At 43.7% G+C, this 25963-nt stretch overlaps 1 protein-coding gene across 1 annotated transcript; it reads right to left on the reverse strand.

Annotated features, from left to right (window-relative positions):
* Nucleotides 1-19851: 19851 nt before the first annotated feature.
* Nucleotides 19852-22831, reverse strand: tpbgl (trophoblast glycoprotein like). The gene is made up of 2 exons (XM_014129422.2): nucleotides 22690-22831; nucleotides 19852-21043 (listed from the first exon to the last, which is right to left on the reverse strand). The coding sequence occupies exons 1-2, from the start codon at nucleotides 22829-22831 to the stop codon at nucleotides 20088-20090; spliced, it is 1098 nt and encodes a 365-aa protein (XP_013984897.2). The 3' UTR covers nucleotides 19852-20087.
* Nucleotides 22832-25963: the final 3132 nt, after the last annotated feature.

Raw genomic sequence — 25963 nt, forward strand, 5'->3', positions numbered from 1 at the left:
CTGACTCCGCTGTCCTGGCGTCGTGAGGGAGCTTGTTCCACCATTGGGGTGCCAGAGCAGCGAACAGTTTTGACTGGGCTGAGCGGGAACTGTGCTTCCTCAGAGGTAGGGGGGCCAGCAGGCCAGAGGTGGATGAACGCAGTGCCCTTGTTTGGGTGTAGGGCCTGATCAGAGCCTGAAGGTATGGAGGTGCCGTTCCCTTCACAGCTCCGTAGGCAATCACCATGGTCTTGTAGCGGATGCGAGCTTCAACTGGAAGCCAGTGGAGAGAGCGGAGGAGCGGGGTGACGTGAGAGAACTTGGGAAGGTTGAACACCAGACGGGCTGCGGCGTTCTGGATGAGTTGTAGGGGTTTAATGGCACAGGCAGGGAGCCCAGCCAACAGCGAGTTGCAGCAATCCAGACGGGAGATGACAAGTGCCTGGATTAGGACCTGCGCCGCTTCCTGTGTGAGGCAGAGTCGTACTCTGCGAATGTTGTAGAGCATGAACCTACAGGATCGGGTCACCGCCTTGATGTTAGTGGAGAATGACAGGGTGTTGTCCAGGATCACGCCAAGGTTCTTAGCACTCTGGGAGGAGGACACAAGGGAGTTGTCAACCGTGATGGCGAGATCATGGAACGGGCAGTCCTTCCCCGGGAGGAAGAGCAGCTCCGTCTTGCCGAGGTTTAGCTTGAGCTGGTGATCTGTCATCCACACTGATATGTCTGACAGACATGCAGAGATGCGATTCGCCGCCTGGTTATCAGAAGGGGGAAAGGAGAAGATTAATTGTGTGTCGTCTGCATAGCAATGATAGGAGAGACCATGTGAAGATATGACAGAGCCAAGTGACTTGGTGTATAGCGAGAATAGGAGAGGGCCTAGAACAGAGCCCTGGGGGACACCAGTGGTGAGAGCGCATGGTGCGGAGACAGATTCTCGCCACGCCATCTGGTAGGAGCGACCTGTCAGGTAGGACGCAATCCAAGCGTGGGCCGCGCCGGAGATGCCCAACTCGGAGAGGGTGGAGAGGAGGATCTGATGGTTATTATCTTACGTGAGAGTTTACTTTAACCTGTTAGGGCTAGGGGGCAGCATTGACACGGCTGGATAAAAAACATACCCGATTTAATCTGGTTACCACTCCTACTCAGTAACTAGAATATGCATATACTTATTACATATGGATAGAAAACACCCTAAATTTTCTAAAACTGTTTGAATGGTGTCTGTGAGTATAACAGAACTCAAATGGCAGGTCAAAACCTGAGAGATTCCTTTACAGGAAGTGGCCTGTCTGACCATTTCTGGAACTTCTTTGCCATCTCTATCATTTACTAAGGATCTCTGCTCTAACGTGACACTTCCCACGTCGTCCATAGGCTCTCATAGCCCGGGAAAAAAGAGAATGTCGTCATTCCAGCCCCAGGCTGAAACACATTATCGCCTTTCTCAAGTGGCCCATCAAGAGACACTAGCTTATGCGCGTGACCCCGACCGCCCCCGCCTTTGGGATTTTTTCCTCTGTTTGCCGAAAAGGAGATTCCCTGTCGGAATTTTACCGCTTTTCTACGAGAAAAATGACGTAAAAATTGATTTTAAACAGCGGTTGACATGCTTCGACGTACGGCAATTGAATACTTTGAATTTTATTGTCAGGAATTGCGCCAAGCGCGCGACACTTCTTTACTATTTCGGATAGTGTCTGGAACGCACGAACAAAACGCCGCTATTCGGATATAACGATGGATTATTTTGGACCAAACCAACATTTGTTATTGAAGTAGACGTCCTGGGTGTGCATTCTGACGAAGACAACAAAAGGTAATGACATTTTTATAATAGTAAATATGATTATGGTGAGTGCTAAACTTGCCGGGTGTCTAAATAGCGAGCCCGTGATGCCTGGGCTATATACTTAGAATATTGCAAAATGTGCTTTCACCAAAAAGCTATTTTAAAATCGGACATATCGAGTGCATAGAGGAGGTCTGTATCTATAATTCTTAAAATAATTGTTATGCTTTTTGTGAACGTTTATCGTGAGTAATTTAGTAAAATGTTAGCGAATTCCCCGTAAGTTTGCGGGGGGTATGCTAGTTCTGAACGTCACATGCTAATGTAAAAAGCTGGTTTTTGATATAAATATGAACTTGATTGAACAAAACATGCATGTATTGTATAACATAATGTCCTAGGGTTGTCATCTGATGAAGATCATCAAAGGTGAGTGCTGCATTTAGCTGTCTTCTGGGTTTTGGTGACATTATATGCTGGCTTGAAAAATGGGTGTCTGATTATTTCTGGCTTGGTACTCTGCTGACATAATCTAATGTTTTGCTTTCGTTGTAAAGCCTTTTTGAAATCGGACAGTGTGGTTAGATTAACGAGAGTCTTATCTTTAAATGGCTGTAAAATAGTCATATGTTTGAGAAATTGAAGTAATAGGATTTTGAAGATTTTGAAAATCGCGCCACAGGCTGGCAGTGGATGTTACGTAGGTGGGACGAATTCGTCCCGCCGGTCACATAGAGGTTAACTGATCCTTGGAGAATTCAACATAATGGAGTTATTAGCTATATGTATGTCTTCAAAAACAACCCACACATGACAAACCCACTTAATTAAGTTAAATATCAAGGCCTAATTATCCGTTTTTTGGTTGTTAGATAATGAGAGTAAAATCTGGCATAGAGCATCTTGTGGTAAGGGATTTAACTAATTGTTGTTTTTCTGCTGTTCTCCTGTTGATTAGCTTGGTTGTCTTTCCCAATCATTGTAGGCCAAGTAGCCATAGAAAGGTTAAACTAATCTTATCAAACTAGATTTCTAAGTGTTTAAACCAACAGCACAAATAGGCCTACAGAGTGCCACAGCCCTGCTTGTCAGAGACAAACTCAGTTTATGAGACTGACACATACAGTGCCCTCCCTAATTATTGGCACAGTGAAGCATTTTTTATTATTTTTGCTCTATGCTCCAAAAATTAAGATTTGAAATCAAACATTGACTATGAGATTAAAGTAAAGACTGTCATCTTTAATTTCGTCCACATTGGGTGAACCATTTAGAAATTACGGCACTGATATGATGACATGACATGCTGAAGGGTCGTGTCCTATGATATGATGACATGACATGCTGAAGGTTTCTGTTCTATGATGCAGATTACTGCTGCTGTTACAGCATCTCTACCTAAGTTACATTTTAGTCTGTGTGTGTGCACACACACGCCACACACACACACACACACACACACACACACACACACACACACACACACACACACACACACACACACACACACACACACACACACACACACACACACACACACACACACACACACACAACACCCCTTACTCCTGGGCATTGAGCACACTTTATGAAGCACTCATTTACTTTAATGAGCAGTAATTATAAAAGGGAAACACAGAACACACACACAAACACACACACACACACACCACAGAAACAGTAGCACCCTGATGATGTAACCCTTAGGAAGGCCAGTGGTTAACCTCCCCTCTGTCCAACAGTAAGGACTCTTCTGGTGTAACCCTTAGGAAGGCCAGTGGTTAACCTCCCCTCTGTCCAACAGTAAGGACTCTGCTGGTGTAACCCTTAGGAAGGCCAGTGGTTAACCTCCCCTCTGTCCAACAGTAAGGACACTGCTGGTGTAACCCTTAGGAAGGCCAGTGGTTAACCTCCCCTCTGTCCAACAGTAAAGACTCTGCTGGTGTAACCCTTATGAAGGCCAGTAGTTAACCTCCCCAACAGTAAGGAGCAATGAGACCTCACAGGTATTCCATTCTGTTCTTTTGAATCATAATGAATATGAAGAGGAACCTGATCCTAGATCAGCACTCCTACTCTCAGATGCTTTGTGGATATGGCCTCTGGACAGTCTCCCAGCCAGTTGTTGGATACTCATGATGCAATATGATGCAGTTGACAGGCAGTCGCTGCAAAAATAAAACATGAACATTAAAAGCTGTTGGTTTACTGTAGATATCCAATTGAAGGTCATGTTTAATAAGTTAGTATTCTGGAAAAATAGTTTATCCAATCTGATAGAACAAAATGTACCATAAAGATAATAATCAAATCAAATAAATCAGACCTGACAGTGAAATGTTTACTTACAAGCCCTTAACCAACAATGCAGTTTTAAGGAAACACCTAAAAAAAGTAAGAGATAAGAAAAACAAATAATTAAAGAGCAGCAGTAAATAACAATAGCGGGGCTATATAAAGGGAGTACCGGTACAGAGTCAATGTGCGGGGGCACCGGTGTCAAGGTAATTGGTCATGACTCACATCAACACCATTATCCCAGAAACCATAGACCCACTCCAATTTGCATAACGCCCCAACAGATCCACAGACGATGCCATCTCTATTTCACTCCACACTGCCCTTCCCCACCTGGACAAAAGGAACACCTATGTGAGAATGCTATTTATTGACTACAGCTCAGCGTTCAATGCCATACTGCCCACAAAGCTCATCACTAAGCTAAGGGTTTCTTGGATAATGGTGTTGATGTGAGCCATGACCTGTTTTCAATGCATTTCATGGCTACAGACGTGATTGCTACGGACCGGTAATCATTTAGGCAGGTTACCTTAGTGTTCTTGGACACAGGAACTATGGTGGTCTGCTTGAAACATGTTGGTATTACAGACTCAGACAGGGAGAGGTTGAAAATGTCATTAAAGACACTTGCTAGTTGGTCAGCGCATGCTCAAAATACACGTCCAGGTAATCCATCTGGCCCTGCGGCCTTGTGAATGTTGACCTGTTTAAAGGTCTTACTCACATCGGCTATGGAGAGCGTGATCACACAGTTGTCCGGAACAACTGATGCTCTCATGCATGTTTCAGTGTTACTTGCCTCGAAGCGAGCATAGAAGTTATTTAGCTCATCTGGTAGAGCTGCCACTTTCAAGGAGCGGGACTCTAACTCGGAAGCTTATAACCTCTCTAGGGTCGGTGGTCCCACCTACGTAACAGCCAGTGGAATCCTGTGGCGCGTTATTTAAATACCTTAGAAATGCTATTACTTCAATTTCTCAAACATGTGACTATTTTACACCATTTTAAAGACAAGACTCACGTTAATCTAACCACACTGTCCGATTTCAAAAAGGCTTTACAATGAAAGCAAAACATTAGATTATGTCAGCAGAGTACCCAGCCAGAAATAATCAGACACCCATTTTTCAAGCGAGCATATAATGTCACATAAACCCAAACCACAGCTAAATGCAGCACTAACCTTTGATGATCTTCATCAGATGACACACCTAGGACATTATGTTATACAATACATGCATGTTTTGTTCAATCAAGTTCATATTTATATCAAAAACCAGCTTTTTACATTAGCATGTGACGTTCAGAACTAGCATACCCCCGCAAACTTCCGGTGAATTTACTAAATTACTCACGATAAATGTTCACAAAAAACATAACAATTATTTTAAGAATTATAGATACAGAACTCCTCTATGCACTCGCTATGTCCGATTTTAAAATAGATTTTCGGTGAAAGCACATTTTGCAATATTCTGAGTAGATAGTCCAGCATCACAGGGCTAGCTATTTAGACACCCAGCAAGTTTAGCCCTGACCAAAGTCAGATTTACTATAAGAAAAATGTTATTACCTTTGCTGTTCTTCGTCAGAATGCACTCCCAGAACTTCTACTTCAATAACAAATGTTGGTTTGGTTCAAAATAATCCATAGTTATGTTCAAATATCCTCTGTTTTGTTCGTGCGTTCAAGACACTATCCGAATGGTAAAGAAGGGTGACGCGCACGACGCATTTCGTAACAAAAAATGTATAAATATTCCATTACCGTACTTGGAAGCATGTCAACCGCTGTTTAAAATCAATTTTTATGCCATTTTTCTCGTAAAAAAGCGATAATATTCCGACCGGGAAAGCGTGTTTACGTTCAAAGACGAAAGAAAATAAAACATGGGGTCGACTCGTGAACGCGCCTGAGTCTCATAGTACTCTGACCGGCCACTATCCAAACGCGCTAATGTTTTTCAGCCAGAGGCTGGAATTACATCATTCAGCTTTTTCCCGGGTTCTGAGAGCCTATGGGAGCCGTAGGAAGTGTCACGTTACAGCAGAGATCCTCAGTTTTCAATAAACAGAGCCAAGAAGAACAAGAAATTGTCAGACAGGCCACTTCCTGTAAGGAATCTTCTCAGGTTTTTGCCTGCCATATGAGTTCTGTTATACTCACAGACACCATTCAACAGTTTTAGAAACTTTAGGGTGTTTTCTATCCAAAGCCAATAATTATATGCATATTCTAGTTACTGGGCAGGAGTAGTAACCAGATTAAATCGGGTATGTTTTTTATCCGGCCGTGCAAATACTGCCCCCTATCACCAACAGGATAAGAAATCACGCTATGCCCTCCGACAAACCATCAAACAGGCAAAGCATCAATACAGGACTAAGATCGAATCATACTACACCGGCTCCGACACTCGTCGGATGTGGCAGGGCTTGCAAACTATTACAGACTACATTGGGCAGCTCTCGGCTGTGCTTCCTTTGTAGTGTGTAATAGTTTGCATATCCTGCCATATCCGACGAGTGTCGGAGCCGGTGTAGTATGATTCGATCTTAGTCCTGTATTGAAGCTTTGCCTGTTTGATGGTTTGTTGGAGGGCATAGCGTGATTTCTTATAAGCTTCCGAGTTAGAGTCCCGCACGTTGAAAGTGGCAGCTCTACCCTTTAGCTCAGTGTGTATGTTGCCTGTAATCCATGGCTTCTGGTTGGGGTATGTACGTACAGTCACTGTGGGGACGACGTCATCGATGCACATATTGATGAAGCCAGTGACTGATGTGGTGTACTCCTCAATGCCATTGGAAGAATCCCGGAACATATTCCAGTTTGTGCTAGCAAAACAGTTCTGTAGTTTAGCATCTGCTTCATCTGACCACTATTTTAAAGACCGAGTCACTGGTGCTTCCTGCTTTCATTTTTGCTTGTAAGCAGGAATCAGGAGGATAGAATTATGGCCAGATTTGCCAAATGGAGGGCGAGGGAGAGCTTTGTATGCGTCTCCGTGTGTGGAGTAAAGGTGGTCTAGAGTTTTTTCCCTCTGGTTGCACATTGAACATGCTGCTAGAAATTTGGTCAAGCTGATTTAAGTTTCCCTACATTAAAATCCCTGGCCACTAAGAGCGCCACCTCTGGATGAGCGTTTTCCTGTTTAGTTATGGCGATATACAGTTAATTGAGTGCGGTTTTAGTGCCAGCATCGGTCTGTGGTGTTATGTAAACAGCTACGAAACATGCAGATGAAAACTCTCCAGGTAGATAGTGTGGTCTACAGCTTATCTTGAGATACTCTACCTCAGGCGAGCAAAACCTCGAGACTTCCTTAGATATCGTGCACCAGCTGTTGTTTACAAATATACATAAACCGCCACCCCTTGTCTTACCAGAGGCTGCTGTTCTATCCTGCTGATACAGTGTATAACCTGCCAGCTCTATGTTATTAATGTCGTCGTTCAGCCACGACTCAGTGAAACATAAGATATTACAGTTTTTAATGTACCGTTGGTAGGATACGCGTGCTTTCAGTTCGTCCCATTTATTTTCCAGCGATTGAACGTTAGCTAGCAGTACGGATGGCAAAGGCAGATTAGCTACTTGTCGCCAGATCCTTACAAGGCAATCCTTACAAGTCTGTCATTAACAGTAACAGCCTCAGCCTGTCATTAACAGTAATTCATATTTTCTGTGTCCCTTCTTTTCTTCATCTTCCTCCTCCTTTCCTCCCTTTTTCTGCTGGCCTCAGCCTAAATCCTGCTTCTGTGACCTTAGAAAATCACTCAGCTGGAGAAAGCCATTTACTTGGAGAGAAGGAGAGAGGGATAGAGGGAGAGAGTGGGGAAAGAGTGAGAGATAGAGACAGAGAGGGAGAGGAGATAGAGGGAGGGAGAGGGAAAGAGGAAGAGAGCGGGAGAAGGGAGAGAGTAGGGAGGGAGAGGGAGAGAGCGGGGAGAGAGCGAGAGAGAGAGAGAGAGGGAGGGAGAGGCAGAGATACAGAGACAGAGAGAGAGATAGAGAGAGGGAGAGGGCGGGGAGAGAGGGAGGGAGAGAGAGAGCTGGGGGGAGAGAGAGAGGGAGGGATGGAGAGAAAGAGAGAGGGAGAGAGCGAGGAGAGAGAGGGAGGGAGAGAGGGAGAGAGAGAGCTGGGGAGAGAGAGAGAGGGAGGGATGGAGAGAAAGAGAGAGATGGAGGGAGTATAGAAGGTCCAGAGAGAGGAAAGAGGGGAAAGAGAGAAGAAAGGTAAGAGGAAGAGGATGTGTCTGTACTGAGAGGGAGAAGGAGAGAAGTGCACGTGTCATCAAGCTGGCAAATGGGCCAGACACCACCAGGACCATTACTTGAAGAGTGTTTTGAAATGTAAGCACAGATGTCCTTGTCATTATAGGCTGTGGGGCTGATTTCAACTGGCACGGGGTCTCCAACAAGGCGAACAGACACACACAGCTCACCTAAAACACACAATATGACACCAATCACTCTTTTTCTCCTTAGGTCTCTCTCTCTCTCACCATCTCTCTCTTTCTCACTCCCTATTTCTTCCTGTCTCTCTCTCTCTCTCTCTCTCTCTCTCTTTCTCCCTCCCTCTCTTTTTCTCTCTATGTCTCTTAAGCCGAAGTTGTTTTCCTGTTGTTCTTCATACAGTTTCAGGTTCTCAGTAAAGTGTTTTTTGCTTTATTATCGCTGTGTTTTTTCTCTGTGGTAATGCATTCCCTTTGACACACACACACACTGATATGTGCTTGCGACGCGACCAAATGCACAGGCATTAATTTGTCTGTCTGTCTCTCTCTCTCTGTGTGTGTTTGTTTGTGTGTGTGTGTGTGTGTGTGTGTGTGTGTGTGTGTGTGTGTGTGTGTGTGTGTGTGTGTGTGTGTGTGTGTGTGTGTGTGTGTGTGTGTGTGTGTGTGTGTGTGTGTGTGTGTGTGTGTGTGTGTGTGTGTGTGTGTTATTCACTGCCTCTGTTTTTGCTCCTAGTATATTTCAGTGATAAAACCCTTCACAACAACAAGCAACATGCTCACTCAAAAGTGCATTTTCTTCTAAAGAATGGTGCAGTGAATCCTCCTCACTTTAATCCATGACACTGTTGGGGACAGCACTCTTTTCAAAGATATTCCTCTAATTTATTATCATGTTAAAATCAATCTGTCAAATATATTCATTGTTCATATCTCACCAGTCCCTACATAAGACACAACAGTGTTCTACAGTGCATTTGAAAAGTATTCAAACCCCGTCACTTTTTCCACATTTTGTTACCTTACAGCCTTTTTCTAAAATGTATTAAATAACATTTTCCCTCATCAATCTACAAACAATACCCCATAATGGCTGTAACTTAACAAAAAGTGAAGAGGTCTGAATACTTTCAGAAAATATTGTATATCATCCCATAAAAACTGACATCCTCTGGCATATTCTGTGTGCTTAGGGTTGTTGTCCTGTTGGAAGGTGAATCTTTGCCCCAGTCAGAGCTCCTGAGCACTATAGAGAAAGTTTTCATCAAGGATCTCTTTATACTTTGCTCCATTCATCTTTCCCTCGATCCTGACTAGTCCCCCAGTTCCCCCCACAGCATGACGCTTCCACAACCATGCTTCACCGGAGGGATGGTGCCAGGTTTTCCTCCAGACGTGACACTTGGTATTCAGGCCAAAGAGTTCAATCTTGATTTCATCAGACCAGATAATCTCGTATGTCATGGTCTGAGAAGGCTTTAGGTGCGTTTTGGCAAACTCCAAGCGGGCTGTCATGAGCCTTTTACTGAGGAGTGGCTTCCGTCTGGCCACTCTACCATAAAGGCCTGATTGGTGGAATGCTGCAGAGATGGATGTCCTTCTGGAAGGAGGAACTATAGAGCTCTGCCATCGGGTTCATGGTCACCTCCCTGACCAAGGCCCTTCTCCCCGGACTGCTCAGTTTGTAGCCAACTCTAGGAAGAGTCCTGGTGGTTCCAAACTTCTTCCATTTAAGAATGAAGGAGGTCACCATGTTCTTGGGGACCTTCAATGCTGCAGACATTTTTTGGTACCCTTCCCCAGATCTGTGCCTTCACACAATCCTGTTTCGGAGCTCTACGGACAATTCCTTCGACCTCATGCTTGGTTTTTGCTCTGACATGCACTGTCAACTGTGGGACCTTAATTAAATAGACATGTGTGTGCCTTTCCAAATCATGTCCAATCAGTTGAATTGACCATAGGTAAATCTTGGAGCTAGAATTGGGATAATGTATACTGTGCAAATGACTATACAAAAGAAGAGTAACAGAGAGTAATGTACAGTACGGCGAACCTAGCAAGTGAGGCACTTGTGGCAAGTACATGGGGGCCACCATTTTTATGTACCTTTCTCTTATATGATGAATAATGTCCACGACCTTGAAGCTTCAAATGAGGAGCACCTTCATAAAGAGATGGAGATCAGAGATGTCACTCGACTACTTGTGGCTTGGTTTTTGCTCTGACAAGCACTGTCAACTGTGGGACCTTATATATACAGGTGTGTGCCTTTTCAAATAATGTCCAATCAATTTAATTGATTGGGGGACTCCAATCAAGTTGTAGAAACATTTCAAGGATGATCAATGGAAACGGGATGCACCTGAGCTCAATTTCGAGTCTCATAGCAAAGGGTCTGAATACTTATCTAAATAAGGTATTTCTGTTTCTTAATTTGCAAAAAATAAAAAATAATCACTTTGTCATTATGGGGTATTGTGTGCAGATTGATGAGGAAAAAAACGAATTCAATACATTTTAGAATAAGACTGTAACGTAACAACATTTTGAAAAAGTCAAGGGGTATGAATACTTTCCGAATGCACTGAATGTAAAGACACATCTTAAACTGACGATCTCAACAAAGTGCTGGACTGAATGTACTCTTGTCTTAAACTGACAATCTGTCACACCCTGTACCGTTTCACATTTTGTGCTGGTCTCCACCCCCTACCAGGTGTCTCCAATTTTCCCCCATTATCCCCTGTGTATTTATACCTGCGTTTTCTGTTTGTCTGTTGCCAGTTCATCTTGACTAGTCAAGTCTTGCCAGTGCTTTTCTCCATGTTTTTCCTCTTTCTAGTTTTTGTTCTCATCTCCCCGGTTACAACCTTTTGCTTGTCCTGATCCGAGCCTGCCTGCCATCTACGTCTGCCAACGATTTACCAGGATTACGAACCACTGCCTGCCCTCGACCTGCCTTTTGCCCGCCCATGTGTATTCAATACATCTCTGAGACTTGAACCATCTGCCTCATGTGTCTGCATTTGGGTCTCGCCCTGAGTCATGATACGATCTCGAACAAAGTGCTGGACTGTATGGACTCTTGTCTTAAACTGATGATCTCATCCACAAAGAGGTAGACTGAATGTACTCTGTTGACTTTCAGATGAATGCATCGCTGTCATACATTTAGCTTTAGATAGATTTTATACGTACATAGAATAATAATCTTTAAACACTGACAATAAACTGATTTCCAGGATTCTTGTCTTTGGAGAGCTAGTTTCTTTTCCAATATCCCCACTTTAATGTATTACTTGAATAGGTATATTTCACAAGGACAATGCACATTAATCAATATTTTGATAAAAGTGCCAGATTTAGCCAGCGAGCTAATTTCCATCTGTAGTCCCTGTAAATTAGAATTACATCAAAGTAATTAACAATGAATGATGATTAATTAACTGTCCGCCTCAATATTTGAATAGGAATGTCTGCTCTTCGAAAAGAGAACGACTCAGAATGGTAGAAATGGATTTGTGGCTGCTCTGCTTTCTTGTAAGATCTGTTTGATATGCATGGAATGGAAATAGAATAGGTTCACAAAGATGAAGGAATTCAGATATGACGTCATTGTTTTTAGCACTACCCACAGAGTTCTTAAACTATGGCGCGCAACATTGTTCAATGTGCCGGTAAATCAGCACAATCTCTTTTTTCATTTTTTTTTCTTCTAATTGCCACCGTCTTGTAGCTAGAATTGGGATCATGTATACTGTGCTAATGACGATACAAAAGAAGAGTAGCAGAGAGTAATGTACAGTACTGCGAACTTAGCAAATGAGGCATTTGTGGTAAGTACATGGGAGCCGCCATTTTTATGCACCTTTTGCCATTGGCTGGGTCTGAAGGGCTATGCCCCTTCTACAAATTATATTTATATGATGAATAATGTCCACGACCTTGAAGTTTCAAATGAGGAGAACCTTCATAGTGCGATGGAGATCAGAGATGTCCATCGACTACTTGAGTCTGTGTCTCTGTACTACACTGTAAATAGTGGGACGATGGTGTGATTCATCTGAAGTGCTTTTACTGATTGGAATGATTTGAATATTATGCTTTGGTGCATTCAACCTGTTCTATTAAATTTGTACAAATCAAAAAACAAATTTGAGGATCAATATGATTTTTATTTTTATTGAATGAGCATTTCTAAATTGCGTTCAACACCTCATCCACATGCGCATTGAATAGTGGTGGGGGCAGTGTAACAGCAGCAGCAGCCTATCAGAAGAGTTAGAGGCGTGGCTGTTATTGCAAGTGTAGTGAAATGCTTCTAGATCCGACTGCAGCAGTATTTAACAGGTAACATCTAACAATTCCACAACAAAACCTAATACACACAATCTAGTAAAGGAATGGCATGAGAATATATAAGTATCAAATATATGGATGAACATTGACAGAGCGTCTAAGATGCAATAGATAATAAAGAACAGATAGAAGGATACAGTACATACAGTTGAAGTCGGAGGATTACATACACCTTAGCCAAATACATTTAAACTGAATTTTTCACAATTCCTGACATTTAATCCTAGTAAAAATTCTTAGGTCTTAGGTCAGTTAGGATCTTCACTTTATTTTAAGAATGTGAAATGTCAGAAAAGTACTAGAGAGAATGATTTATTTCAGCTTTCATTTCTTTCATCACATACCCAGTGGGTCAGAAGTTTACATACACTCAATTAGTATTTGGTAGCATTGCCTTTGAAACGTTTCAGGTAGCCTTCCACAAGCTTCCCACAATAAGTTGGGTGAATTTTGGCCCATTCCTCCTGACAGAGCTGGTGTAACTGAGTCAAGTTTGTAGGCCTCCTTGCTCGCACACGCTTTTTCAGTTCTGCAAATAAAAATTCTATAGGATTGAGGTCAGGGCTTTGTGATGGCCACTCCAATACCTTGACTTTGGTGTCCTTAAGCCATTTTGCCACAACTTTGGAAGTATGCTTGGGGTCATCCATTTGGAAGACCCATTTGCAACCAAGCTTTAACTTCCTGACTGATGTCTTGAGATGTTGCTTCAATATATCCACATAATTTTCCTTCCTCATGATCCCATCCATTTCGTGAAGTACACCAGTCCCTCCGGCAGCAAAGCACCCCCATAACATGATGCTGCCACCCCTGTGCTTCATGGTTGGGATGGTGTTCTTCGGCTTGCAAGCCTCCCCCTTTTTCCTCCAAACATAATGATGGTCATTATGGCCAAACAGTTCTATTTTTGTTTCATCAGACCAGAGGACATTTCTCCAAAAAGTACAGTTTTGTCCCCATGTGCAGTTGCAAACCATAGTCTGGCTTTTTTTATGGCGGTTTTGGAGCAGTGGCTTCCTCCTTGCTGAGTGGCCTTTCAGGTTATGTTGATATAGGACTCGTTTTACTGTGGATATAGATACTTTTGTACCTGTTTCCTCCAGCATCTTCACAAGGTCCTTTGCTGGTCCTTTACTTTTCGCACCAAAGTACGTTTATCTCCAGGAGACAGAAAGCGTCTCCTTCCTGAGCGGTATGACGGCTGTGTGTTCCGGTGGTGTTTATACTTGCGTACTATTGTTTGTACAGATGAACGTGGTACCTTCAGGCATTTGGAAATTGCTCCCAAGGATGAACCAGACTTGTGGATGTCTACAATTTTTTTCTGAGGTCTTGGCTGATTTCTTTTGATTTTCCCATGATGTTAAGCAAAGAGGCACAGCGTTTGAAGCTAGGCCTTGAAATACATCCACAGGTATACAACAACAACAACAACCTGCCCACTTGACCCTATCCCCTCCTCTCTTCTCCAGACCATTTCTGGAGACCTTCTCCCCTTCCTCACCTCGCTCATCAACTCATCCTTGACCGCTGGCTACGTCCCTTCCGTCTTCAAGAGAGCGAGAGTTGCACCCCTTCTGAAAAAACCTACACTCGATCCCTCCGATGTCAACAACTACAGACCAGTATCCCTTCTTTCTTTTCTCTCCAAAAGTCTTGAACGTGCCGTCCTTGGCCAGCTCTCCTGCTATCTCTCTCAGAATGACCTTCTTGATCCTAATCAGTCAGGTTTCAAGACTGGGCATTCAACTGAGACTGCTCTTCTCAGTGTCACGGAGGCTCTCCGCACTGCTAAAGCTAACTCTCTCTCCTCTGCTCTCATCCTTCTAGACCTATCTGCTGCCTTTGATACTGTGAACCATCAGATCCTCCTCTCCACCCTCTCCGAGTTGGGCATCTCCGGCGCGGCCCACGCTTGGATTGCGTCCTACCTGACAGGTCGCTCCTACAAGGTGGCGTGGCGAGAATCTGTCTCCGCACCATGCGCTCTCACCACTGGTGTCCCCCAGGGCTCTGTTCTAGGCCCTCTCCTATTCTCGCTATACACCAAGTCACTTGGCTCTGTCATATCCTCACATGGTCTCTCTTATCATTGCTATGCAGACGACACACAATTAATCTTCTCCTTTCCCCCTTCTGATAACCAGGTGGCGAATCGCATCTCTGCATGTCTGTCAGACATATCAGTGTGGATGACGGATCACCACCTCAAGCTGAACCTCGGCAAGACGGAGCTGCTCTTCCTCCCGGGGAAGGACTGCCCGTTCCATGATCTCGCAATCACGGTTGACAACTCCCTTGTGTCCTCCTCCCAGAGTGCTAAGAACCTTGGCGTGATCCTGGACAACACCCTGTCGTTCTCCACTAACATCAAGGCGGTGACCCGATCCTGTAGGTTCATGCTCTACAACATTCGCAGAGTACGACCCTGCCTCACACAGGAAGCGGCGCAGGTCCTAATCCAGGCACTTGTCATCTCCCGTCTGGATTACTGCAACTCGCTGTTGGCTGGGCTCCCTGCCTGTGCCATTAAACCCCTACAACTCATCCAGAACGCCGCAGCCCGTCTGGTGTTCAACCTTCCCAAGTTCTCTCACGTCACCCCGCTCCTCCGCTCTCTCCACTGGCTTCCAGTTGAAGCTCGCATCCGCTACAAGACCATGGTGATTGCCTACGGAGCTGTGAAGGGAACGGCACCTCCATACCTTCAGGCTCTGATCAGGCCCTACACCCAAACAAGGGCACTGCGTTCATCCACCTCTGGCCTGCTGGCCCCCCTACCTCTGAGGAAGCACAGTTCCCGCTCAGCCCAGTCAAAACTGTTCGCTGCTCTGGCACCCCAATGGTGGAACAAGCTCCCTCACGACGCCAGGACAGCGGAGTCAATCACCACCTTCCGGAGACACCTGAAACCCCACCTCTTTAAGGAATACCTAGGATAGGATAAAGTAATCCTTCTAACCCCCCCCCCCCCCCCCCCTTAAAAGATTTAGATGCACTATTGTAAAGTGGTTGTTCCACTGGATATCATAAGGTGAATGCACCAATTTGTAAGTCGCTCTGGATAAGAGCGTCTGCTAAATGACTTAAATGTAATGTAAATGTATACCTCCAATTGACTCAAATTATGTCAATTAGCCTATCAGAAGCTTCTAAAGCCATGACATCATTTTCTGGAATTTTCCAAGCTGTTTAAAGGCACAGTCAACTTAGTGTATGTAAACTTCTGACCCACTGGAAATGTGATACAGTGAATTATAAGTGAAATAATCTGTCTGTAAACAATTGTTGGAAAAATTACTTGTGTCATGGACAAAGTAGATGTCCTAACCGACTTGCCAAAACTATAGTTTGTTAACAAGAAATTTGTGGAGTGGTTGAAAAACGAGTTTTAATGACTCCAACCTAAGTGTATGTAAACTTCCGACTTCAACTGTAGACATGAGATGAGTAATGCGAGATATGTAATCATTCTTAAAGTGGCAGAATTTGTTCTTAACTGACTTAACTGACCTGTCAGAGTGAATGTCATTCTAATGAATGTGGTCTATAGTAGTCATTGTTCAAACCTGAACACATACACTCCTAGAATCTGTAATAATTCTTGCATTTTATTTATTATTTATTTATTTTATTTAACCTTTATTTAACTAGATAAGTCAGCTTAGAGCAAGTATTTATTTACAATGATGGCTTACCCCGGCCAAACGCTAACTCGGATGATGCTGGGCCAATCGTGCGCCGCCCTATGGGACTCCAAATCACGGCCGGTTGTGATACAGCCTGGAATCGAACTAGGGTCTGTAGTGACGCCTCTAGCACTGAGATTCAGTGCCTTAGACCGATGCACCATTCGGGAGCAGAATTGCATGTGATACTAAAGAACCAGATAAGGTTTCTATGTTAAGGATACCAATGCTTAGTTTGGTATTGTGGCTACTAATTGTGAAAGTCTTTAATAAGGAATATGTTTGAAAACATTATTTCAAATGATTGAACCAACTTAATTTCTTGAATTAGAGCAATTTTTTTAATTATATGTTACCCAATTGATACATTTGGATAGGTAATTCCAAATTAAAAAGTGAACTTGGAACAAGATGAAAAAATGGGTTGTGTTTATATGAAATACATTGTATATACACAAGTATGTGGACACCCCTGAAAATGTGTGGATTCGGCTATTTCAGCCACACCCATTGCTGGCAGGTGTATAAAATAGAGCACACTGCCATGCAATCTCCATGGAAACACATTGGCAGTAGAATGGCCTTACTGAAGAGCTCAGTGACCTTCAACGTGGCACCCTCGTACTGTATGATGCCACCTTTCCAAGAAGTCAGTTCCTCAAATTTCATGAAATATTAGTTTGTATTTGTTATTCTTAAGGTTTATTAACCAAAGAGGGAAAATAAGCTGGTGTTAGGTCTCAACTTGACATATAGGTTTGGAAATAATCAAATAAAACAGTTGGAATTTAATCATATTTGGTTTCAACAAATGCAGTATTTTTAAACTGAGAAAACATTACTAATTAACTTGTGACCAGTTAAAGTCATTGTTATGGGTCAATTCAGAAAGTAATTGTTTACAGTGTAGTCAGACTGAATGTAATCTCCAGTCTGTTAGTTATTTAACGAGGGTCAGACCTTGCTAAGCGACTGCAGATCAGAGCCAGATGCAACATTCGGCAACCGGCTCGGTTTCCTAATCAGGAATACCTGATTAACTGGTAAGTGGAGTGAATTTAATATGGCTGGAGTAAAAGAGAGAGAGAGAGAGAGAGAGAGAGAGAGAGAGAGACTATATATCTTTATTTTTCATGGTTATGCTTTCACTTATTTAGCAGTTTCTAAACATTTTCAGCAAACAGGCAATGGATTGGAGCAGAACATGACCACGGAAATTGTCTCCCATTTGCCACTTAGTCAAGCTACATTTCTCTTCCCATTAGCTGTAAAGGTACTGTGACCCTGTGAGGCAGACATGACGTAGAGCAGCGAAGAAGAAGAAGGAGGAGGAGGAAGAGGAGCTGAATGAGGTGGAGAGGAAGAGAAGGAGGACGAAGAGGAGCTGAAGGAGGTGAAGAGGAAGACAAGGAGGAGGAAGAGGAGCTGAAGGAGGTGGAGAGGAAGGCAAGGAGGAGGAAGAGAATTTGAAGGCGGCCGAGGAGGAGGAGAGGGAGGAAGAGAAGGTATTACCATTTACTCTCCCAGGTCAGAGGTCAAGAGAGAGAGAGAGATTGCTGAGCGATAGAGAGAGAGACAGGGCAGAGAAAGAGCGAGAGAGAGAGAGAGAGAGAGAGAGAGAGAGAGAGGTTAAGTGAAACAAGACAGCTTCATTCACTAGTCTATTGTAATGCTCTAAGGGCCCTAGTCTATTGTAATGCTCTAAGGGCCCTAGTCTATTGTAATGCTCTAAGGGCCCTAGTCTATTGTAATGCTCTAAGGGCCCTAGTCTATTGTAATGCTCTAAGGGCCCTAGTCTATTGTAATGCTCTAAGGGCCCTAGTCTATTGTAATGCTCTAAGGGCCCTAGTCTATTGTAATGCTCTAAGGGCACTAGTCTATTGTAATGTTCGAAGGGCCCTAGTCTATTGTAATGTTCGAAGGGCACTAGTCTATTGTAATACTCTAAGGGCCCTAGTCTATTGTATTGCACGAAGGGCCCTAGTCTATTGTAATGTTCGAAGGGCACTAGTCTATTGTAATGCTCTAAGGGCCCTAGTCTATTGTAATGCTCTAAGGGCACTAGTCAATTGTAATGCTCGAAGGGCCCTAGTCTAGTATAACGCTCTAAGGGCCCTGTCCATGGAGCTGATCTCTGTTTAGTTGACCAATGAAAACGGCAGCTGTGTGTTAGAGAGGAAAGTCAAACAGATGTTACTCCACCTCTCCGTCCTCAGGAGACACCGGTCCCGCTGAAGCCAGTTTGACCTTGCCGTTAAAAACCAAACAGCCACGGTCGCCTGCAGAGACCGTTAATTAACTGTGGCGGCGGGGTGAGGCGGTGGATTTATAGGTCCATCATCATTCTCCTGGTCTTAGTCATGGTGGTGATGAGATTAAACTATATTCCGTTCTGCCATAATCACATCACCGATCCCTACTTGCCACCAGCCGAAGTACCGGCCCTCTTTTAATTAGGTGGTGTTGAAATGTGCAGTTAGCCGGGCTTTAAACGGCTGGTAATGTGACAAGATGTGTCTTCCGAGGGAAGTGATACAGAAACAGATATATGTTCCAGAACGTCCAGAGTTCAGAACTTGTAGAATGTCCCGCACAATGCTATGAAGACCGCAGAAATGGTTATTCCACAGATTATTCTTCATCAACATTTTACATTACATTTGAGTCATTTAGCAGCCACTTAGAGGAGCCATTAATCATGTTTGACAATTTTTCTAATAGCATGTAAAATGTTGCAAATGAATAAAGTAGAGTAGGCCTCTATATGCAACCATGATTTAGATTATAGGCTACAGTACACTGATATTGGAGGTGTGAAATGGGTCGTTATGAGAAATTAAGTAATTTATGGAGAAATGCCCATGAGATCCCTTATTACCATCAGTTCATAAAGGTAAAGGGGTTGTTAGACATCATGACACATGGAAGTATATGACATCAGTTTAACACCTAGGGACTGGTCCACCTGCCATTCTGGCATAGCACGGATTACCATGCACACATGGACGCATCCACCTCTCTCTCTCTCTCTCTCTCTCTCTCTCTGTCTCTCTCTCTCTCACACACACACACACACACACACTCATGCACACACACTCTCCTGTGTCTCACAAGTTATCTATCAGAATGAAGGAGCCATGCCACAGCAAACAGTCTATTCCTTTAACATAACTGTGTGGTGGTTGTACAGTACAGGGGCAAAACATACTTCAACTATTTTTCATATTTTAGCATATGCAGTTTGGTTTTTAAATAGAGACCTTTTCTACTGTTATTCCAGATTATACAGTCAGTTTTCATTATCTTCATACTGATAAAGTAGTTCAGAATAATCTGCAGAAGGAACTCCAACGATTTATTCTTTTGTGAAGTGAGTGCATGATTCAACAAAGTTATGCAGGCGGCTCAGTACATTTTATATTTTAAAAGTCTCATGTTCTCATGTGGAAGATAAGCATGTTCTCTTTTGTGTTGTAAATGGTATATTTACAGATATGTACATTCAAGTACTGTACAATATGGTTTGTATTGCCACCTCTTCAACGTAGGCCTATTGTCCTCCTTGAATAGCCACGTCTGTTGTTTTCCAACGTATTATAAACAACTACAGCTGATAACAAACTGATACTAATAGTTCATCCGTTCAAGGACAGTTTACTCTGTATAGAAAAAAAATGGTGGATATATGGCATGGATTGACGAGTGAACACTGAACGTTAAACCGCGACGTTAGCCAACCGGGGATCTGAGTCCTGCTCATACCGGTAATGATACACTTCCATCTGGTCGCGGCACGCATCGCGGATGTTGTTGAGCCACCGTTTGATTCCTCTCCGGTTTAGATAGAGCACCATGAGGAATACTATGCCGATCAGCGCCAGGACTATCCCTAGGAACACGTAGGACACTGCCTCTAAGTTCTCATTGAGACAATCCACGTCCTCACTGCGTAACCGCTCTATTGGAATCCCCTTCTTAGCATCAGGCTCGGCGCACAGGAGGCGCGCAGCGTCCACGCACTGAGAAGAGTTCTTTAACCAGAAGTAGAACGACTCCAGCTCACAGTTACACCTGAACGGGTTTAGTGATAAATAGACGCGCACTTGCTTTTGGCGGTACAAACTGGAGACGTTCTCTTTACCAATGTTTTCGATTGAGTTATTGGTTAAAACTAAAGTGTGGAGGTTGAATGCATCCAACCTTGAAATGGGTATGGTTTTCAACCGGTTGCCAGATAGCTCCAGCCGGTGGAGGTTGCATAAAATGTCTCCATGCAATGCATTGGAGAGCTGCGCCACAGCCAGTGCGAGGAGCGAGTCATTCAGGTAAAGGGAGCGGAGCTCCTGCAGACTGTGAAACGCCCGGTCTGAGATGTACACCAACCGATTGTGGCTCAAATCTAGCAAACGCAACCGTGGGAGTCCTGTGAAAGCGTCAGCCTCGATCACCATGATTCCATTATGTGACAGTGAGAGGGTCGTTAGCTTGAGTTTCGTCCCGTTATTCGAGGAGAACGCTCCACCCGGTAAGGTTGAGATGTTGTTCCCCCTGAGTATTAACGTGGTCGCCCACGCCGGTATGTCTCCCGGTAACTCGGTGTCCTCGTTGTCACGGCAGGTCACTGTCCCAGAGTCTCTGGCACAGATACAGGATAACGGACACTCATCCTCTGCTTTGACAGAAGAAAACAACAACAACAAACAGACAAACACCGCCGCTGATAAACAAAAACACTGTCCTTTCAGAGTAGGAAGAACGCCTCCTAAAACGTCACCAAAATAATACTTCCATGTCGTTTTCCTTCCCATTTTTACAGTAGAGGTCCAAACCTACAGGGAGACCGGACACACTCCAGTCTCTGTGACCACAGGTGCAGTAGTCTCTTCGGTCAGTTGGATGACAAAAAAGAGTCTTTATTCTTCTTCATTCTCATGTTCCTTCTCTTTCCAAAAATGAGTGAGATGGTGGAAGAGGGAGAGGTTACGAGTTTGGGCGCGCGGACAGCAGCTCCTCTCTCTCTCCCCCTCTCTCTCTCTCTCTCTGATGTGTTTTTGACGTCTCGTTTAGTGAGTGAGTGAGTCAGACAGACAGAGGAGAAATCCCTGTAGCACTCACAGACTCACACAGCACGTGCAGACAGACAGGCTGACAGACAAACATACAGTCGCATTCTAAATCTCCCGAGTCCACCTCAACTTGTGATGGAGAGAACCCCACTAAACACTTTAGTTGAGCTGGTTGAGAGAGAGAGAGAGAGAGAGAGAGAGGAGAGAGAGAGAGAGAGAGAGAGAGAGAGAGAGAGAGAGAGAGAGAGAGAGAGAGAGAGAGAGAGAGAGAGAGAGAGAGAGAGAGAGAGAGAGAGACTTGACACTGGTCCTGGCTAGACACCCTAATTAAAAACAACCACTAGAGTGCTATCACTTCAACCTACACCCTTCGCCTTCTAGCCTGTTACTATTCACAGCCACTAGCCTACTACCACAGTTGCTAGTCTACAGCCTTTCTGTCAAATGCCAGTCAGTTGCTGCTACAGTGTAGGCCCAATTGTTATACCGTTGCTTTAAAATAACACTCAATTGTTGCTTTGAAAGTGATTAGCCATTATATGACTGTGACACAAACAATGTCCCAACTTTCATAGCCTACTGCTTGGTACAAACAGATGAGTTGGCCATGAATACTGGATATTGTGTTTACATGTGTTGTTGACCGTAGAGTATAGGATAGACACTATGGTGTCATCACAGGGTCATCCCATAGTCTATTGATTATCTGTATGACATAATCTATTCATCAATTCTCTGTTACTATAGATTACCCATGTGATTTTACTAACAGTTGATTTAAAGTCCAATATGTATTGAAATTGAGAAAGGTGAGTTGTAACTGTCACTTTTTAGATTACCTTAAGGCCTGAATGGATGATCAAAAACAAGCCTATTTCTCTTATTGTATAATGGTACTTCAGGGCCAGTATTCATAGAAGCTCTCAGAGTAGGAGGGCTGATATAGGATACGTTTTGCATTTTAAATCCAAGGCTAATGAATAAGAAGGGGGACCTGATCCTAGAAGGGGGACCTGATCCTAGAAGGGGGGCCTGATCCTAGAAAGAGGACCTGATAATCCTACTCTGAGAAACTTTATAAATATGGGCCCATTAGTTTTGGCTGACTCGCAGCTCTATGGATCACCCTAAGGATAAACGAGGCTAAATACTAATGTTCGTGTCATACTTCGGTTAAACAATGTTTATTGTTCTGTGAAAATATAATTCGTAAAACTGGGGTCTGGTGTCTCGATGAGAGATGCCCCCTCACCTCGTTCCTGTCCCACCCGGTAAGATTTAGGGATCGCGGTGAAAGAGCGCAGTACATCAGGGACATCTACGCCACTGGTGGCGGGCGTACAATTTACCGCCCGGCTGGCGGCCTCTCTGAGAAGCGCTACAGTAAATTCCATTTCGCATCATACTTCAATTATAATGGCCATGGATTTACAGCGGCCCCTTGCTTGTTGCAAATCAGCGGCGGTAATTACGTTGGCCAAGTGTTTGTGTGTGTGGTGTGATTACGCCGGCCAGTGTGTGTGTGTGTGTGTGTGTGTGTGTGTGTGTGTGTGTGTGTGTGTGTGTGTGTGTGTGTGTGTGTGTGTGTGTGGTGTGTGTGTGTGTGTGTGTGTGTGTGTGTGTTTGTTTGTGTAGTCAGTCCTGTTTAATGGGCTTCAACCAACTGCTCCGTGATTTATCATTGTGCTACTGGAGTGGAACAACACACGTTTACCAGCTTGCTTATTAATTTATCCACTAGGGCTACAGCTACTAATTCCTATTGGGTTATTTCTGTTAACAATACGATTTGTGTCAATTGATATTTGAATATTTTTTTACAAATTAATTTAGACTATCACAAAGAACTCTTCAAAAGGATTCAGCACCATGGACAGCAGCCACCACCCAGACCACTAGATAAGATATCAGCAACACCACACAAAATACCACTCTATACCCTACATAGTGCACTACTTTTGACCAGAGCCCTAAGCGTCTTCCATAAATTGCGGCCTTGAATCCGCCATAGGAATAGCTAGAAAGAATAAGATGAATTTCCGGTAATATGGATAACTATTGAAAGATAGCTGATATGCGTTTTTCTACGTTGTACTGGACACGGTACAACCTTTAGTAGGCTGCTAGCAGGCTATTCAGGCGGCCAAGTGAACACAAGGCTGTTTGTCTCAACTCAGTCACGAAGATAAATAACTTTGCAGCTGTTTCTGATTAATAAACAGTGTCATGCTGGAGGGTGGTAACATTCAAATAAAACCCAGCCCTGAAACTAAACTGAAACTAAAGAATTTGTGCATAATATCATAGGAAAAGACACCCCATTCACACGGATTTTGCACGAAGTGGGCAGTTCGGATTTGTCACTTCAAACATATCAAACTTTGACTAAACAATTATTTATTGACTTAAAGCTAGAATCTGCGAAAGGAAGTTGCCACGAGCAGCACCGCAGATATTGATACATGCACGGGTTTGCTACACGCTGTTACATCGTGGGAGCCAGGGCACCAACACAGCGGAGAAGTTGAGCCTCGCGCGTCAATGCTCTTAGTTGTTGCAGAAATTGACCCACTATACTGTTTACTTTCTGCATCTAGGTCATATCGCTGAGTCTACCTTTAAACAATTTTGCAACATCATTGGTATGCTCTGGCCATCGTCTTTGAGCTTAGAAAAGTGGATTTCTAGGGTTTTCAGTACATTTATCTAAAGCCATCCTTTTAAATTTGCTGTACCTTTTAATTCGAATTTTCTCGACAGACTTACTAGACTATATGGAGAACGGTTAAGAATATTAGGGATCAATGAAAGAAGGCCATGCAAATTGTCACGTCCTGACCAGTAAAAGGGGTTATTTGTTATTGTAGTTTGGTCAGGACGTGGCAGGGGGTGTTTGTTTAGAGTGTCTCGGGGTTTGTTGGTCTATGTGCTTATGTAAGAGGGGTGTTTGTTTAGAGTGTTCCGGGGTTTTTGGTCTATGTTAGTGTATTTCTATGTTCAGTCTTTCTATTTCTATGTTTAGGGTTTGTTGATTCACCTTCAATTGGAGGCAGCTGTTCCTCGTTGCCTCTGATTGAAGGTCCTATGTATATCGGTGTTTGTGCTATGGGGATTTTTGGGTAGTTGTCTCCTGTTTTGTGTCTGTGCACCTGACAGGACTGTTTAGTGTCATTCATTGTTTGTATACGTGATTTGTTTGTTTTTCCTTCTTTTAACCTTTTTGGGATAGGGGGCAATATTTTCACGGCCGGATAAAAAACGTACCCGATTTAATCTGGTTACTACTCCTGCCCAGAATCTAGAATATGCATATAATTAGTAGATTTAGATAGAAAACACTCTAAAGTTTCTAAAACTGTTTGAATGGTGTCTGTGAGTATAACAGAACTCATATGGCAGGCCAAAACCTGAGAAGATTCTATACAGGAAGTGCCTTGTCTGACAATTTGTTCTCCTTCTAGGGCATCTCTATCAAAAATACAGCATCTCTGCTGTAACGTGACATTTTCTAAGGCTTCCATTGGCTCTAGGAAGGCGCCAGAAAGTGGAATGAGAGCTCTCCAGTCTCTGGGCGAAAAACAGCAGGGGTTTTTGTGAGTGGTCCTTCTGAGAACAATGACACTGAGGCGCGCATGCACGAGATGACTCCATTTTTCCTTTCAGTGTTTGAATGAACACAACGTCGCCCGGTTGGAATATTATCGCTATTTTAGGAGAAAAATCTCATAAAAATGTATTTTAAACAGCGTTTGACATGCTTCGAAGTACGGTAATGGAATATTTTGAATTTTTTTGTCACGAAATGCGCCGGCGCGTCACACTTCGGATAGTGACTTGAACGCACGAAGAAAACGCCGCTATTTGGATATAACTATGGATTATTTGGAACCAAACCAACATTTGTTGTTGTTGTTATTTAGCACTAAACTTCAGTTAGTGCTAAATACGGCTGCTAGAATCCTGACTAGAACCAAAAAATTTGATCATATTACTCCAGTGCTAGCCTCCCTACACTGGCTTCCTGTTAAGGCAAGGGCTGATTTCAAGGTTTTACTGCTAACCTACAAAGCATTACATGGGCTTGCTCCTACCTATCTTTCCGATTTGGTCCTGCCGTACATACCTACACGTACGCTACGGTCACAAGACGCAGGCCTCCTAATTGTCCCTAGAATTTCTAAGCAAACGGCTGGAGGTAGGGCTTTCTCCTATAGAGCTCCATTTTTATGGAATGGTCTGCCTACCCATGTGAGAGACGCAGACTCAGTCTCAACCTTTAAGTCTTTACTGAAGACTTATCTCTTCAGTAGGTCCTATGATTAAGTATAGTCTGGCCCAGGAGTGTGAAGGTGAACGGAAAGGCTGGAGCAATGAACCGTCCTTGTTGTCTCTGCCTTGCCGGTTCCCCTCTCTCCACTGGGATTCTCTGCCTCTAACCCTATTACAGGGGCTGAGTCACTGGCGTACTGGTGTTCTTCCATGCCGTCCATGGGAGGGGTGCGTCACTTGAGTGGGCTGAGTCACTG

The sequence above is a fragment of the Salmo salar genome, chromosome 11 (genome assembly GCF_965601325.2).
Source record: "Salmo salar chromosome 11, fSalSal1, whole genome shotgun sequence".
NCBI classification, from domain to species: Eukaryota; Metazoa; Chordata; class Actinopteri; order Salmoniformes; family Salmonidae; genus Salmo; species Salmo salar.